This window comes from Diplotaxodon limnothrissa, linkage group LG12, assembly GCF_057381915.1.
Source record: "Diplotaxodon limnothrissa isolate DT_005_m linkage group LG12, D_limnothrissa_male_GT1.1, whole genome shotgun sequence".
In the NCBI taxonomy this organism is placed as follows: domain Eukaryota; kingdom Metazoa; phylum Chordata; class Actinopteri; order Cichliformes; family Cichlidae; genus Diplotaxodon; species Diplotaxodon limnothrissa.
Genome location: NC_140607.1, coordinates 36,088,817 through 36,104,924, shown reverse-complemented (window position 1 = coordinate 36,104,924; position 16,108 = coordinate 36,088,817). Strand labels below are relative to the sequence as shown.

Genomic DNA, 16,108 nt, shown 5'->3' with positions numbered 1-16,108 from the left:
AGGGAGAAGAAGGGGGGGAGGGAATGAGGGACGGACCATTGATTTCATGGCGCATTATGATGATGAAATGTTGTTAGAAACCAGTTCTGGATTTGGAAAGCTGGGGACACGGTGGAGGGGAGGGATGAGGGAATGAAAGTCAAAACAGCACATCGAACACCAAACTGAACACATCAACTAATAACGACTAACTCAAACTATGGCTGACAGATCAATTTTCTGGCCAATCAGAGAGTCCGAAACACTTCGAAACAAGATGCTCAAGTCAGTTAAAGTTCTGGGGTATTGATCTGGTCAACCACACGTGGGAGATTCCAGGAGACAATCGTTTCAGGAGAGCTGGACAGGGCCACAGAAGGCCCTTAACCCATTAGCAGGGCCGGTATCGACTTCTTTGTACAAGGTGGAACAGGATGAACACTGCCAGAACCCTACAGAAGGCCACTGGTGTGAATATTTCGGACCAAACAACCAAAAAGAGACTTCACGAGGTTGGCAGTTCCAACACTGGCACCCTGTGCTTTTCACAGAAGAGAGCAGGTTCACCCTGAGCACATGTGACAGACGTGAAGGGGTCTGGAGAAGGCGTGGAGAATGCGATGCTGCACGTAACATCGTTCAGCATGAACAGTTTGGTGCTATGGTCCATGATGGTCTGGGAAGGGATATCCATAGGCAACATCACCCTAACTGCCAGAAGGTGTGAGGATCAAAGCCTTGGACCCACAGTCAAACCCTACACTGGAGCAGTGGGTCCAGGGTTCCTCCTGGTGCACGACAACGCTTGGAGGATACAGGAATTGATAACATTGACCGTCCCTTAACGCTCGCCTGACCTAAATCCAATAGAAAACCTCTGGGTCTTCATGTTTAGGGTCATCCAATCACTCATGATCTGGGAAGAGATCCCAGAGGACACCATCCATCACCTCATTAAGAGCATGCATACAAGCGCACAGGGGACAAGTACCTTTTTAAGTTGCTGCAATGAAATTTTTGCAAAATGGACCAGTCTGCTGCATCAGTTTTTCACTGATTTTCAGTGCGTCTTTGAATTCAGGGCTCTGCAGGTTAATAATTTTAAGTTCTATAAAATGATGTAGCAGTTTTACCCAGTCCATATCAGTGCAGATATCTAGCATAATTTGTTCCCCCATTGCAGTCTCATGTGTTTCCAAAGTGTTCCTTTAATTTGTTTGAGTAGTATATAAATAAATTCTGCAAATGACGACGAAATGAAAAAATACAGTTTATGGTTCACCTTTTTCTCTAAATCCTCTAGTCATCCAACACTTTCTCCACTCTCCAAGTTTGTAAAGCAGTTTTTTCCACACTGCTGTTGTGCATTTAAAGTACCGCACAAATGAAACTGATCCAATGTCATTAAACCATATTACAAATGTGCAACGCGTCTTCCTCACAATAAGGAGCAGGTCTAAGATCGGTGTGGAAACGCTGCTTTTTAAACACCAAGCAGGTATCTTGGGAATAAGAACAGTAATTCTGAGCACTCGCCTCTTCCCCCGAATATGAACCGCTTCATATGTCAGAACGCAACATAGATAAAACGGCTCCATTTCACCCTCTGTTCGATCCCCTCGTGGCTTCGCTCAGACCAGATTGCCTCTGAAATAAAACAGATGGTACGCGCTCGGTGGGAAACAGACTAAAAATTACGCCGCCCTTACAGTGCACATTTGGAGGACCTGTGTTTGTGTGTTTGATTCAGTAAATACTAGTTTTCAGAATATTTGGACAGATTCAGTAGGAAGTTTGAGCGTCTGCTTCCAATGCTGCTTGGCACAGACGTGAGGAGATTCGAGGGAGGAGGACTGGCTGCCAGTGTTTGGAACAGAGAGCAAATTTAGGCCATTATGACATTAAATGAAATATTCAGCTCCGTGTTATTTCACGCTGTGTCTCCATGTGTTTCGCTGTCATTTGCTCAAACTATTTACTGCAGTTTTGGATAAAGTCTTCTGCTCTGAAATGCTGTCACGTTTTTTTTTTCCAGTCGCTTGAACAAAAAGCAAATTCAATTTGATGGCTGTCGATTCAAGAGCAGACTCCACATAAGCCAAGCCGCACAAGGCCAAAAAGGGGCCACATGTTTGTTGATATGGCCAGAACAAACTGAGAATTTGAAATTGAGATCTGTCCAAGTCAAGTATTACCTTCTTGATTTTTAAATATTGAGCATTGGAGCTACATGACTACAGGTAGATAGACTGGGAGCCATTTCTGCTGTTTGGTGTCTGGGTCTTGGCTGCAGACCCAGCTCTCTTCAGCAGGAGAAACTGCATGAGCACTGGAAGTGGTCCACAGGTGCGCAAAACAAAGATGATGTTGAATTAAACCAAACGTCCTTTTTAAACATAACGAATGCAGTCACCAAAGTTTAGGGTATCTTATTGCATCACTGGGGGTTTTGGCGTCACATCTAGACCTCTGAAAGGACTCACCATGGCGGCGTACTGAGCCTGAGCAACCTGCTGCTGATACATCATCTGCTGCTGCTGCTGCTGTTGGAGCATGGCCTGTTGTTGCTGCTGCTGAAGCATGGCCTGTTGCTGCTGCTGTTGCTGGAGCATGGCCTGTTGCTGCTGCTGCTGCTGAAGCTGAAGCGACTGCTGCACAGCCTGTTGGTACTGAAGTCAAAATTAAAAAAAAAAAAAAAGTTTGGAAAACATTGCCTCCAAGTGATGGCTTAAAAATGACTGATGCGTAATAACTGGGATCATGATGTGACGTACCTGGAGGTATTGGAGTTGATGTGCATTTGCATGTTGTTGCTGCACTGCCTGGTGGTGGTGATGCTGTTGTAGCTGCTGCAGACGCAAATCACCAGGTTGTAGCTGCTGCAGGACTCTGTGTTGTTGACTGCTGGCCTGTGGCTGAGGCTGTTGCTGAGGCTGAGACTGTATGGATGGTTGCCCAGAGCCAGGAGTGGGAGCTGAGAGGTACAGATGAACAGTGTTTGTTCTTTAGACTCCAGAAAAGGAAATAACAAGTAAATCTAAATTCAGGATATCGAGGGGTTTATATATTCAGATATCACATGGTGACGAGAGCTGAGCCGGTTGCTGATTTACCAGTCAATCAACATTCTGCCTACATCCACAGATGAGGATGCAGGCAATGAACAAAACATTGCAGCATTATCCTCATTTGGAAGATATTTAGTTCGGGAATTTATGCATAAATAAATAATCATAAATAATTTTCAGTAATTTTAAGAAATGTGTTTTGGTTTGTTTGAAAATAATATGTGTATATAGTCTGTACTGTATTTAGTCAAAATAAAGACTTTTAACAAACTCCTTTAAGACATTTTCTTAGATATAAAAATCCATCCTACTGATGTTTAACAAACCTTTCTGGCCGTTGCTGACGGGTGCTGAAGGCACGGTCATCTTGACAGGGGTGACAGTGTTAGTGAGAGGCAGGACATTACTGTTTGCAGCCTTTGGCCGCTGTCTGGGAGCTATCGATGTTTCCGTTGGGCCCACAGAGTCTGTGATCCTGTAAAGGAGGAAGCAAAAGTGTCCCTCAGCATGTGCAGGAAGAACTGTACTATGTGCGTTTGTAACAGCTGACAGGCTGTGATCTCAAGAGGTAAAAAAAACAAAAAAACAACAACAATAAAATAAAAAATGAATACATAAGATTAAAGTAATCCATCATTTCCATTTTCAGTTTATACATAATAAAACTGTCGGTGAGCAGCACCTGGCTTTCGTCAAGCTCTTCTTAGCAGCGACCTCGCTGGCTGTCAGAGGCTCAGGGAGTGACGTCGGGATGGGAGAGTTCTAGATAAACAGCAGGGAGGTTCATTTTAATAAGCCAGTGAGGAAAGGCTAAAGACATGCTGACTGTTTTATGCCTGTGACTTACGAAGAGATTTGGCACTGGACAGTCTTTTCCAGCTAATTTGAAGGCAAAATAGGACACTTGGTAAATGTCAGGTCTCTTCTCCTGGTCTGGTTCGAGCATATATCCTGAAGAAGATTAAAGATCACTTTATACACTACAAGAGCAAGATTTCTACAGTTAATTAAAAGGAAGTTTCAGTTACTTGAAACAAAAGTAAAAAGTAGACAGTTGAAAAAAGAAACTATTTGAAACCACTTTCATGCATTTGTTCACTGACCTTTTGCTTGTTGGGCAATTGTGTAAACCACTACACTATTGAGCTGCTGTAATATCTTGTCCTCTTGATTGTTTTGCTTTGATGTAGTTACTTATCTAAGGTGGAAAGTTTTTTTTTGTTTTGTTTTTGCTTTCTTTTATTCTTTGCTTCGAGCCCTGTGTACAGGAGCTGCATGCAAAAAGATCTTTCGTTAAAAGGGTTGGCGTAATAAGCAAATGCTTCAGCCAATACCTTTTGATTAGCCTTGTCTCATGCTTTCTTGCTTTGTGGTAGATCTTTGTTCTGTATTCATTGAGATAATTGAATGCTAATCAATAAAATCAAAATCAAATCAAATCTCGTCTAAATTCCTAATTCTTGACCCTGACATTATAATAATTAAGAGAAATCTTTTCTTTTAAAACTAAATATTTTTAATCCAGAACAATGAAACAGTAACCAGCAAACCCACTCTGCAAAGTAAGTAAAGCTAAATTAAAAATATATTTATATTAAAAAAATACATTTAAAAAAGTTTAACTATATCAACTCTGGTGCAGAACAACATGTATTTGGCATGTATCGTCTTCCCTTGACCACTTGGTGGAGCTGTTTGTCAAGTGTTTTAAAAAGGAAGCTCCGCCACAGGATACATTTGGGGAAGTGAAATAACTTGAGCACAAACAAAGCTGTCGTGACTGACGTCCTCGACTGGTTCAAACAGGCTTGAGTTGGGTAAATGCATTAAAAAAAATAAAAAATAAAAGACTGAAAGAGATCACTCTGTGGGTGACAACAGCGGAGAAGAAACCACACTAAAAAGGTGGAGACTGTAACATGGCTTTGTATTTCTTATATTTATCTGTGAAATTACATCAAAGTAACATTTGTTACGGTCAAGCCTAAAGTCAAGCTCCATAATGCGGGAGACGATTTCCAATTTAAACAACATTTTTTTCACATCTTTGATAATCTGCAAATGTGGGAGACAAATTGCAGACAGAATATTTTGCTCGTTGACAAAATGATGTTAAATAACTACTGAATCAAAAAAGACACCACAGGAAAAAACAAAACAAACGAAAGTTATTCTGGATAGTTATTAATAACTACAAAGCTGTATTCAGCTGCTCCGTGTGACACGTTAAACTCCAACTTACTGATTAAACAGTGCAACTTGAAGGAGAATTTGGAGTTATCTGGAACGATAAAGGTTCCATCACATATGGCGACTTGACTCTCCCCAAATGGAAGTGCGAAGAAACACAGCTTGTACAACAAGCATCCAAGTGCCTGTGGAGAAAACAAACAATCTGGTCAAACACCTGTATCCAGTTACTTTGAGGATGGGCACTGCTAGAGACTCAGCCCCAGTGCCAACATCATACCCAAGTTTTGTTAGTGTGTATTCTATCGCAAAACCCAAAACACCCAGCGTGAGGAGTGTATCCATGTCTTCAATTCAAACACCACCTCATTTTCTCCCAAAATAAAGCAGCTAATATTGATAATAATAATAACAATATCTCATTAAACATCAGATGCCATGGAAGTTTTTGATGCAGACACATTTTGTTTATAACTGAAGAAATACTAGGTTTGTTCAACTAAGCCTGAACAGCCCAAAGGATTTAAAGCAAAACTCTGTAAGTACCCAAAATACCCATCAGAACCTGGGTGCTTTCCTCCTTGCCCTGAGACAATGACGATACAAACAACAGTGATAAACTTTAAATGCATGTTTCCTGAATTACTGAACCACTGAAATTATCTTTAAGATGTTTTCAGTAATTTGGTGGCATGTGATAAAATTGACTGATAGGCTTAAATAGAAAACAAATCAAGATTACCATTAAAGGATACAAGAAGTCTTTGTAAGAAGTCTAAGATGATGTGTGCAGGAGAATTATCAATGGTGCTCATTGGTATTAATCACATTAAAAGAAAAGAAAAATGGGATTCTACAATCACTGAATAGATCAAGAAACCATGCCCTGGCCCTCGAAATGATGCTTCCTTTCTCTTCCTACAGAGGTGCACAGGTCCTTATTAGAAAATAATATTTTTATTCATGTCACACGCTAAAAAACTGTGTTTACAAAATCAGGCCCAGAGTCTGCTCTGCAGGCAGTATGGCTGTCCAAACAAACCGGCATGCAAAAGTGCTCTGAACTAAAACATATATTCAGCTTAAGCTACATTTGGCTCCAGTATCCAGCATATCTGCTGACCATGCAGTTTGGGATGAAAGAGACTTTGGAATTAGCCGCCCCATTAGGGAACGGTTTCCCTTTAAGCGCTCCATCTGATGATAGTCTGCACCACTCTCCTTAACAAGCTAATCCAGGCTGATGCTCTTAATCTAAGTGAGCCAGCGTGACCACCAAACAACCCCACAAAGTAGGAATAAACGCTTAAGAAATGTGTGTGAGGCACAGCTCACCGTCAGGCACATGGCTCAAAAACAGGAAGTGACAGCACATGGGGTAGTTGACAGGAAGCTGGGGGTTTTTTGGACTCCTACAGTAGGCATTTTCCTTCGACCAGAGACTGAATAGCTCTAACAGACTGAAGCCACTTTCATCAGGCTGTGCTGAGCCGTGCTGTCTTACTACTGACTGACTATGTATTCATAGAGGAAGCATTAAAGAAGTATTTTATAGACATGCAAAGTAAAAGGATCGACCTTAATCTCATCATCTGGAGCAGCTTGATAATGGCAAAAATCATCATCACTTTATTACTGATGTACGATATTGATGCATAAATCTGACATTTGGATCAGATATCAGTCCGAGCCCGACTCAATAACCCTGATCAGGTATCTGTGACAATGGGCTCATCTACAGGCCCATCTGTTCGATTCAGTTTAATGACACTTTGCATTTATGCGTTGGCAACAACTAGCCAGAGATCTAACGTAGCATGGAGTAGGCAAATGGCATGGGGTCAAGAGTGTGGGGCCTTTAATTCTTTGTGAAAGTTTCTGATTTGACTAGATTTGACACCACAGCTTCTTCCAATCTACTAATAATTTTAGGTCTTTTTTAAATGTTTCAAACAAAATAAGATGCTTACTAAACATTCTAAGAAATAAAACACTAGTTGTCCCATTATCAGCCACATCCTTGGCTGTTTTACGTCATTAACGTACACAATTCCTCAATAATGGCTCCTGTCCAAACACTTGTTTCTGCTTCTCTGCCTCTTTCTTTCAAAACAGCAGAGGCCCATTTCACACAAGCCTATCAAGGCCCTTAACTGAGTCTAATAATCACATATGGACCCAAAATGAAAAAGGACGGGGAGCAGAGAGGGAAGAACAACTAGCTTTGTTGTGACTGATGTTGCTCAATGTTTTATGAAGGAAAAACGCTGCTGGAGAGCTGGTGGAGGCAAATAGCTGGGAGAGAAAGAGAGAGGAGGAACCTGTCGGGGCAGAGTACTGCCAGGCCAAACCAGCCCTGCAGCCTGCGTAACACACACAGACAGCATACATACAAACAGGGAAGGACCTTACCCATATATCAGCCTTAGTGGTGATGGCTTTTCCTGCATACAAGTTAATCATCTCCGGCGCGCGGTAAGAAAGGGTTGTGTACCTGTACAACACAACGACAGGAAGCAATAGATGAAAGTATGTCCTGTTCAAAAATCCAGCACTGCTAGGAACTTTCTCCCCGTCATTCACTGCTGATTTACATTTCTACTCTAACACATTTTCAGTATTTGTAGTTTTGTTTTTAAATGAAGTGTATTTCAGTCACTCAACTGATGTTTAAAATGAGTGATTACAACAGAATACAGTTAAGAGCTTGGCAACTAGGCTCTGTATTACACACAGAAAATTGGGGAGTGATTACTAAACATCCCCTGGAGCCTACAGGTGGATGCTGGGGTGGAGGAGGTGCTGGAACATATCCAGGGACGACTCCTGTGTGAAATCTGCAGCTTGAATAGGTGTGTTTGGTACAGTTTGAGCTGGCTTTGCCTGATGTTTTTGCTGGCTGTTGAAGTCACAAAATTAAAATACCTAATATATTTCAGGTCATCATTAATCTGAAATAACTGAAAAGACTCTTTGTATGTTTTCTGATTTTGCTACTAGGCAACAGGCAAGTATACATCTATTCGTTTTTGACGTCCTCAAACGCGCCACTATGTGTAGTAGCTAGAATCAAATTATTTTATTCAGCTGTTTTAACACTGACCAGGTAGGACAGGAGAGGATTTTTAGGTTTCATAACAACATGTTTGGCTCTAACAGTGAACCAAAACAAAAGATGTAGCTAAGCAGCTAAACAACAGGCTCAATAAGGGGCCTGATAAAGTCAAGGGGAACTTCACATTCAAATGACCTTTTCTCTTCTGATTCATCGCTACAAACAACTTCTAGTGCAAAGCAAAAGCACATCACTGCAAAAGAAGGGTGTGCTTGATTTCACTCACACACACACACACACACACACACACACACACACACACACACTTTCATATCTCAGTGAGGACATCTAATTGACATAATGCTTTCCCTAGCCACTTGCTGCAACCATCAAAAATGAATGTCTAACCTTAACCATAGCCTAACTGTAACCCTGACGCTAAAACCACATTTTGAGCCTCAAAAATGCCTACAAACTCATGGGGACCAGGATTTGTCCCCATAAGTGACTGTTGGTCCCCACAAGTATAGTAGCACTCCAATTTTCTGTACTCAAAGATATCCAAACATAGTACACACAAACCAGTTTTTTGTTTTTCTAGTCACTGGCCAAAGTTATAATTCAAATTCAGATTCAAACTTTTATGTGTATCGTTTTGCACTTTCACATAAATACAAGCTTTCAATGCTTTCATGACTTTGTCTGCTTCTGTTTATTGATGCACAGAAGAGAAAAAAAAAAAGCGACTGCAGGTCAGAGAGTTCCTCATTTACTGCAATAGAAGAACAAACATTTCATTTAGTTTCCTCTTCAGAATCTGTCTGATAACATTCAAAACAGCTGGTTGCATTTTGAGCAAGTCCGGCTTTGAAATGTTAGATGGAAAACCAGCTGAGTCAGCGTAGATCTAAAGCCCATTTCTGTATGACTGGGCAGATTTACACATCGTCCTATTACTGATAACAACCACACATACTGGACTTTATTGCAGCTATAAACGGGTGAAATTGAACAGGCCAATGCTGAACAGGCTTCTGTGATTTGACACTATACAAACAGAATCACATCTAAGACTGCAGATCCCTGCCATACAAATGTGCATGGGGCAAGAAGTGCCTACATAATCACATCCCATTACTGGGCATAATCTCTGATATCTGTTGGTTCTGGGCCATTACGCAGCCACCTACCACAGACGGCAGCACCTCTCTCTGCACTGGAAATTATTAAAAAAAAAAAAAAACTAAGAAAGATAACGAGGCAAAAACTGCCAAGAAACTGCCACATAGTGCAAACTGACCTTGTTTATGTGCCTCACATTTCCTCTGAATTCAAGATTTGATTATCAGCAACGATCTTTAAAGGCTCGTAAACACGCATGCCCACACGCACACAGTCTACATCCAACAATGTTTTCACTTTGTGACTTATATTAGTTTGTTTTTTTTCCTCCATATTTTTTTTTTTTTAACCAAAACAACAAATATAAGGCCATGATTCTCTTTTATGGTTATCCGTTTTGTTTTTATCATCATCATCATCTATGATAGATAATGACATTTAAGCATTTTTACATTTTACTCTTGTTATACTTAATGCTGCCCATCTTAGCCCGGGACATTTTCTCACAGAATAGATTCCTTAATCTCATCAGTTTTACTACAAGAAAAATTATTATTAACAATGAAAAGTAATTAATTTGAATCCACCAGCCACAAAAACAAACTGTCATGAACATATTAACAAGTATTATATTCCACTCAGTCTACCTCTCAGTGTGAAGCAGTCCCTGATTATTCATCAGACCAATCTTATCGTTTCATATCGACTCAGAAAAATAAAATATTTGACTTTTTAAAATGGCAAAAGGAAAAAAAAAAAAGTCCTAATATAGAGACTTTATGGGGTTGCTGGTGGCGTTTAACAGCTCTTCCCTTACAGGACACATTTTTAAAAACATTGACAAACATCAAACAACTGGCTATGTTCAGGCCCTAAAAACCCTTACTTCTTAATCTCGTCCTCCACAGCAGCCACGCCGTCCTTCTGTGGCAGTAAAACTCTGTGAGTGGCGCTGCCAAAGTCGCACAGCACATAATTTCCTTGGTCATTCAGCAGGATATTCTCAACCTGGCAAAAAAGAAACACAGCAGGGTTTGGAATGTTTTCAGGAGAAAAATGACATAATGGAAATAAAAACTATTGGAAAAATTAATGAAAACCCTACACAGCACAGCACAGATGCACCTAGCGAGGGGGGGAAAACAACAGCAGAAGAAGACAATAATTCTAATGTGTTAGTGTGCACAGGTAAGTAGAAGTCTCTAATGTTTTCAGAGCCTCTCAGCTGCAGTCTTAGTACAACGTTTAATGTTTTAATTTCATAATTTGTCACTCCTCACTTTGACGGTTTATACCTCACTTATGGATGCTTTAGATTTCAACTGCTGGCTTTTGCTGAACATAGCTTTCAGGTCTGGTCCAAATGTTGGTAAATCATAACTAATGAGGGGCTGTTTTTTGAAGTCATCAAATCTTATCTGCAATTACACAGTCCAACCATTCGTTAATACGCTATACCCAAGTCATACTTTTCCACATTGGGGAGAGCACACCGTTCCCCAGGTGTAAACACAAAGCCACTGCCTTAGTGACACACTAAACACAACGACACCTCACTGGCCATTGTTTGCATGTGGTCTGGAACAATGCATCCTAACACGCAGGGGTCAAAAGACATCAGAAATGTCGAGATGGTCAAGGTCGAGAGGAAAATGAAGAAGACAAAGAAGGCCAAGAGGACAACCAAGACAATTCGCTTCTGACACAGTTTGTGCAGCTGTTGTCCAAAATGTTTTAACCATGAAAGAAGCTGGAATGAGGTTAACACCAATAATTTCACATTTTTAATGTGTTTAGAGAGTCATCATGTGACCTAAAAAAAAACCATAAGCCTCAGGTCTTAAAGGTATGAGTTTTAGAGTCAAAAACAAAGACTGACAGTTCATATCTGTTTTTCTTATACCGACTTTCATTCCTCTTCCCTTCAGTGCATATCTCCACCTCTCCAGGATCACTTGGACGCGCAGATCGCAACGCTGTGTGTAAACAGTCTATAGAGAAACCAATCTGCCACTGCAAACAGCGAGAGGCTCAGAGCTGATCCCTGATGCAATCAGACCCCAACCTTGAACCCAACAGTCACTCCTGAAGCACACCTCACCACTGTCTCGCTGTCTCATACTTGTCTCCTGCACCACTCGCATACATCACCACTCCCGACTTCCTAAATGCACCACAGCTCCTGTTTTGGGACCCTCATGTCCTTTCTCTAGATCCAAGTGTAACTCCCTCTGGGATTCTCAATCAGCACCATCGAAGCAAATATCACATTATGACTGCTCAGTATGAAGTCATAAAGGTGCTTCCCTGACCCTCACCTCTCTCCTTAACCTAGCTTCAACAACTCTCTCCTATAACTTCATCAGCCTTTTTTTTTAGTTTAATACTATGGTTAGTTTTTAATAAACAATTGGATGTAATTTTGAAAAGATCTCATTAGTGTGTGTTTAATGAAAAACCTTAAAAACACAGACACTGCTTCCTGGCACTCTGAATTTATTTGGAAAGTCAGACTGGTATGAAGTATTCCACTAAAATCACATCAGCTGTGATAGACAGATGAGCAAACAACCAAACGGTGGCTCGTCGACTCCTATTACATTATACAGAGATTCCATCCTCACAAAACCTGATCTAACACTGTGATGTTTCAGCTGAACTGAGCAAGCCAGCTTTGTGTGGGTTTAATGCCTCATTTTTCAGTTAATATTTCTACCTTCTGAGGCAGAAAGAAATGAAAAGCAACCAGGAATAAGATTTTAAAATTAAACATCTGAAAGGAGGAAACCAGTGATGTGTTTGTGGGAGATGTGGCAGAAAAGATGAGACCAAAAAGACTTTAAACTGTCCAAGGAAAACCTGAGCTAATGAAAGAAACAGTGAGTGCCTCAATCTGTTGACAGCTCAGGGTTAAGGGCCTTTTTTGCACTCTCACTTCCCCTGGCACTGCGTGACTGGGCCTCCGCAGTCTTTTGTGTCCCTGCAACGTTATGTAAGCCGTGTAGGCTGAACAGATAGACAGCGAACAGAGGACCAGCCTGTGGAGCTGAAGGGACTGCACTGTTTAGAGGCTTGTCCAACTGGACTGAGTACAGCAGTGCACTGATGGGGCCACTGAGGAGGATTCAACTAGGGTGGGAAATTACCACCAGTCTCCAGGCATCAGCAAATGAGGGCAAATCTGGCTTTTAGCCACCCTTTGAATTAGAAATCTAAAAATTAAAGTGGGTTAAAGTTGGCCAGGAAGATTTAACTTTGGAGCTCTGGAACAATCCGGAAAAGGTCATAGATGAGCAACAAACGGGGTTATCGGACGAGAGGAAGGAGCGGAAGTAAGTGAACGAGCTGGCAAAGGAAGCAGCGACACGTAAGAGGAAGCAGAGGAGTGAGAATGAGGGGTGAAGTAAAACTAAAGCATTCCTCCTGCTGACCTCGCAAATTTAGTTCACTTATAAATAACATCTGATATTTAATTAAATAGAAACCTGCTTAAACTGAAAACCAGAGTTGCTCATTCTGTATGCGTCTGCTGCACACACACACACACGTCTCCAGGAAAGGGTTTACAGTTTGCAGGTGACACACTTTTCTTTAACCGTAAAGTTAATCATTTAACAAATCCGACACTGTTTAACAGTTTCAGATTTCAAACTGTAATAATGTGTAGACATCGCATTTAAACAAAAGTTATATTTTAATATTTCACCAACTAAACTGTTGGTTTATCTTACCTGGTGCCTTATCCTATTAACTTCACTAAAGCTCAAGTGGTCTTTCTTTTCTTCATTTGTGTGGATGAACATCTGTGTAAGTGTGATTTTTGCAGTCAGGCCGCGCTTTTTAAAAATACAAAATAACACGTTAGTTTTTTTGGGGGTTTTTTGTTTTCTTCTGTGGGGTGATTGAGCCCTTTGAAATTCGTTAATGTACATTTACCTTTCTATGTTTTACGCTGCACAAGTGTAACTGTCACCAACCCATCTGTCCATCATTTAAGCTTCTTTCATGAAACAGAGGAGGGGATGGAAAAGTACAAAAATACCGGCCTCACCTTAAGGTCTCTGTGGATGATGGGCGTTTTGCATTGGTGCAAGCGGGCCACGGCCTCACACGTGTCACAGAAGATGTGGAGGACCTCAGCCTCGCTGAAGCCCACGTTTAACCGCTGGTTCATTTGCTTCACTACCTGCCCCGCTGCAGAGAGAGAATAAAGGGGTTGGAGAGACCGCTTTAGGAGTGAAAACAGATCAAAACAATACATACAGCATGTTTGACCATAAAAACTATTATCAGCTATTCTCAGTAACTACTGTACTGTTTGCATGTAAACTTATTCTGATGAGGGCAAAACTGCTTTAAAGGGCAGTGCATGATCAATATAGAGGCCAGGGGTGCTAAAATAATAATCACACTTTAATCTCAATTACTCAACACAATTCTTTAACTTATGATGCTTGCATTAAAGGAAAAAAGAAAGAGGCAAATGCTGCTGGGCACAAAGGGTTGCCTGGTAGACATCGGTAATGGCCATCATGACTCCCGGGTGGGTTTCTTTTGTCTATGAAGCCAATTTTACACAATGGTAACAAAATGATCACGCAAGCCCGCCTTACCATGAGAACAGATGGGGGCAAAAAGACGACTCAGAGCTTTATAAGTACTAAAAGCACAGTGCTGTAAGGCAAGCACTTCATTTATAACCAAATATTTAAAAAGTTAGAAAACAGAAATGAGAGTCTCAAAGCAAAAATAAATGGAAGAGACCGGTCTTATTTCAGTTATTTTGTTTTTATAATTATTCAGAAGCCGAAACTCAATTAATCGTTTAGCTTTAAAAACTTAAATAGTACCAATGCAAGACTATGCAGAAAGCAAACAAAATGCTGCACATTTTTACTTTTTCCTTACACGTTTATTCCTCTGCCTCTTGGACTTTATCCTAAATTTGCTTAACTGGTGAAGTTTGTGCTGATTAATGGAGCCATTGTGCTTGTTGTTCTTGCTCTGCCAAACCGTGCCATATGACAAAAGTGGCGTCCTATCTGTGGGCCATTGTGTTGCATCAGCTGGTCGAGTAAGTCTCAATTTTTTACAGTTTTAATGATATATCAGTACAGAACAGATTAACAAATATAGAGGGAGATGTTGCAACAGTTTGAAAAGACAAGGCTTTCTGGGGGGGAAAAATTGCAGAGAAAAAAAACCCACCACATTGGTTGCTTTGGCAACCAATACTGGAGTCCTACCGCACTAACCCAACAGTAAGCCAGCCAGCTTATTATCACCTAGTTAGCAGATTATTCATTGCTTGTCCTTTTGTGTTTATTTTTTTCCCCCAACCTAAACAAAAACAGAACTCAAACCAAAATAAAAACCAGAAGTGCTTTTTAAAAAATAGAAACGACTACATGCATAAAGCAGAACTATGAGGCCTGTCAGAACATGTTTATATTTACAGGGACAGGTTGTACCTTTACAGTACTCCATAAGGATCAGGACCTCCCACACGCTGTCTGACGCAGGACTGATCGTAGAGTCCAGGTAACCAACGATGTTCTTATGGCCCGACAGCTCTTTCTGCAAAGAGGAAGAAAACGGGGGAAGAGCGTGACAGAAAGAAATATCAAACACGTGCTAAACAGCAACACAAAGAATCAACTGATGTGATAAAAGGATCGTCAGACTGGACACAAACTTTTCTTTTCCTTCTTTTTAGTGAGTGCTGGTTCATGTTTAGACATGTGTAGTGTTGCTCCTATATTGCTTCAGTTATGGTTCACCCAGCTATTGAATGTAGAAGCATGAAAACCACAGTCTGAAATAATGTGCTGCAAACTGCTTTAAAGACTCCCGTCATGTTAATCAGAGACGAGTCACCGATGAGCCAAACACTGCATAAAATCTTACACACTGCAACTGTTTGTTTGTTTTTTAATTCATCCATACAATAAAATAAATTCTCCTAGAATTAAAACATCTTCTGAATTATTAAAATGTTTTTCTTAAATATTTGTAACTGCTGGCTTTGCCAAGTATGATTGGAAGAAAAACACAGGTGTGAGTGCAATTCAGCTGCTTCAGAGGCGAGCTCTGTTTGTTTTGGTTTTTCACTTGATAACTCATGCTCTTACACCATGCTCATCTCTTAACTCTGTGAGGCTATGTCCACACGTAGCCGGGTATTTTTTAAAACGCAGATTTTTCTATGCGTTTGCACCTTTCGTCCACACGTAAACGGCGTTTTCGGTCACTGAAAACGGAGATTTACGGATATTTTCGAAAACTCAGTTTTTGCATTTACGTGTGGACGAGGAAAACGGAGAAAACGCAGCGTCAAAGGTGTGCGCCTTTTTTGACGTCACACTGTGCGCCACGTTATTGTTTCGGTGAAATGAATTTCTACATTACTGTTACTTGTACTCTCTGCAGTGTTTAAATGCTTACATATACACACACAGTTACTGTCCCTCCTCACATACGACTCTGTTCTGCTTCTATGCCCCAGCTTTGTTTACCATTTCCCACCGAGGCTTCTAGACTTCTGATTGGCCAACATTTCTACACGGTTGGGAATATATCACCACCTGTTACTTTGGCATGTTCCTAGCAGTGTTTTCCTTCATTTTTGCGTTCACGTGTGGACGGGATTATTTTTTAAAACGAAAATGGAAAATCTCCGCTTTCAAAAATATCC

At 40.8% G+C, this 16,108-nt stretch overlaps 1 protein-coding gene across 1 annotated transcript in view; it reads right to left on the bottom strand.

Moving 5' to 3' along the window:
* The window catches only part of bmp2k (BMP2 inducible kinase), a 55,531-nt gene that overhangs the window by 12,963 nt on the left and 26,460 nt on the right, over positions 1 to 16,108 (bottom strand). The window contains exons 3-12 of the mRNA XM_085367554.1: positions 14,886 to 14,991; positions 13,466 to 13,608; positions 10,301 to 10,422; positions 7,650 to 7,731; positions 5,290 to 5,422; positions 3,895 to 3,998; positions 3,730 to 3,809; positions 3,374 to 3,522; positions 2,754 to 2,953; positions 2,463 to 2,648 (exon numbers count right to left, since the gene is read on the bottom strand). Coding sequence (XP_085223680.1) covers positions 2,463 to 2,648; positions 2,754 to 2,953; positions 3,374 to 3,522; positions 3,730 to 3,809; positions 3,895 to 3,998; positions 5,290 to 5,422; positions 7,650 to 7,731; positions 10,301 to 10,422; positions 13,466 to 13,608; positions 14,886 to 14,991 — 1,305 coding nt within the window. The remainder of the gene's footprint in view (positions 1 to 2,462; positions 2,649 to 2,753; positions 2,954 to 3,373; positions 3,523 to 3,729; positions 3,810 to 3,894; positions 3,999 to 5,289; positions 5,423 to 7,649; positions 7,732 to 10,300; positions 10,423 to 13,465; positions 13,609 to 14,885; positions 14,992 to 16,108) is intronic.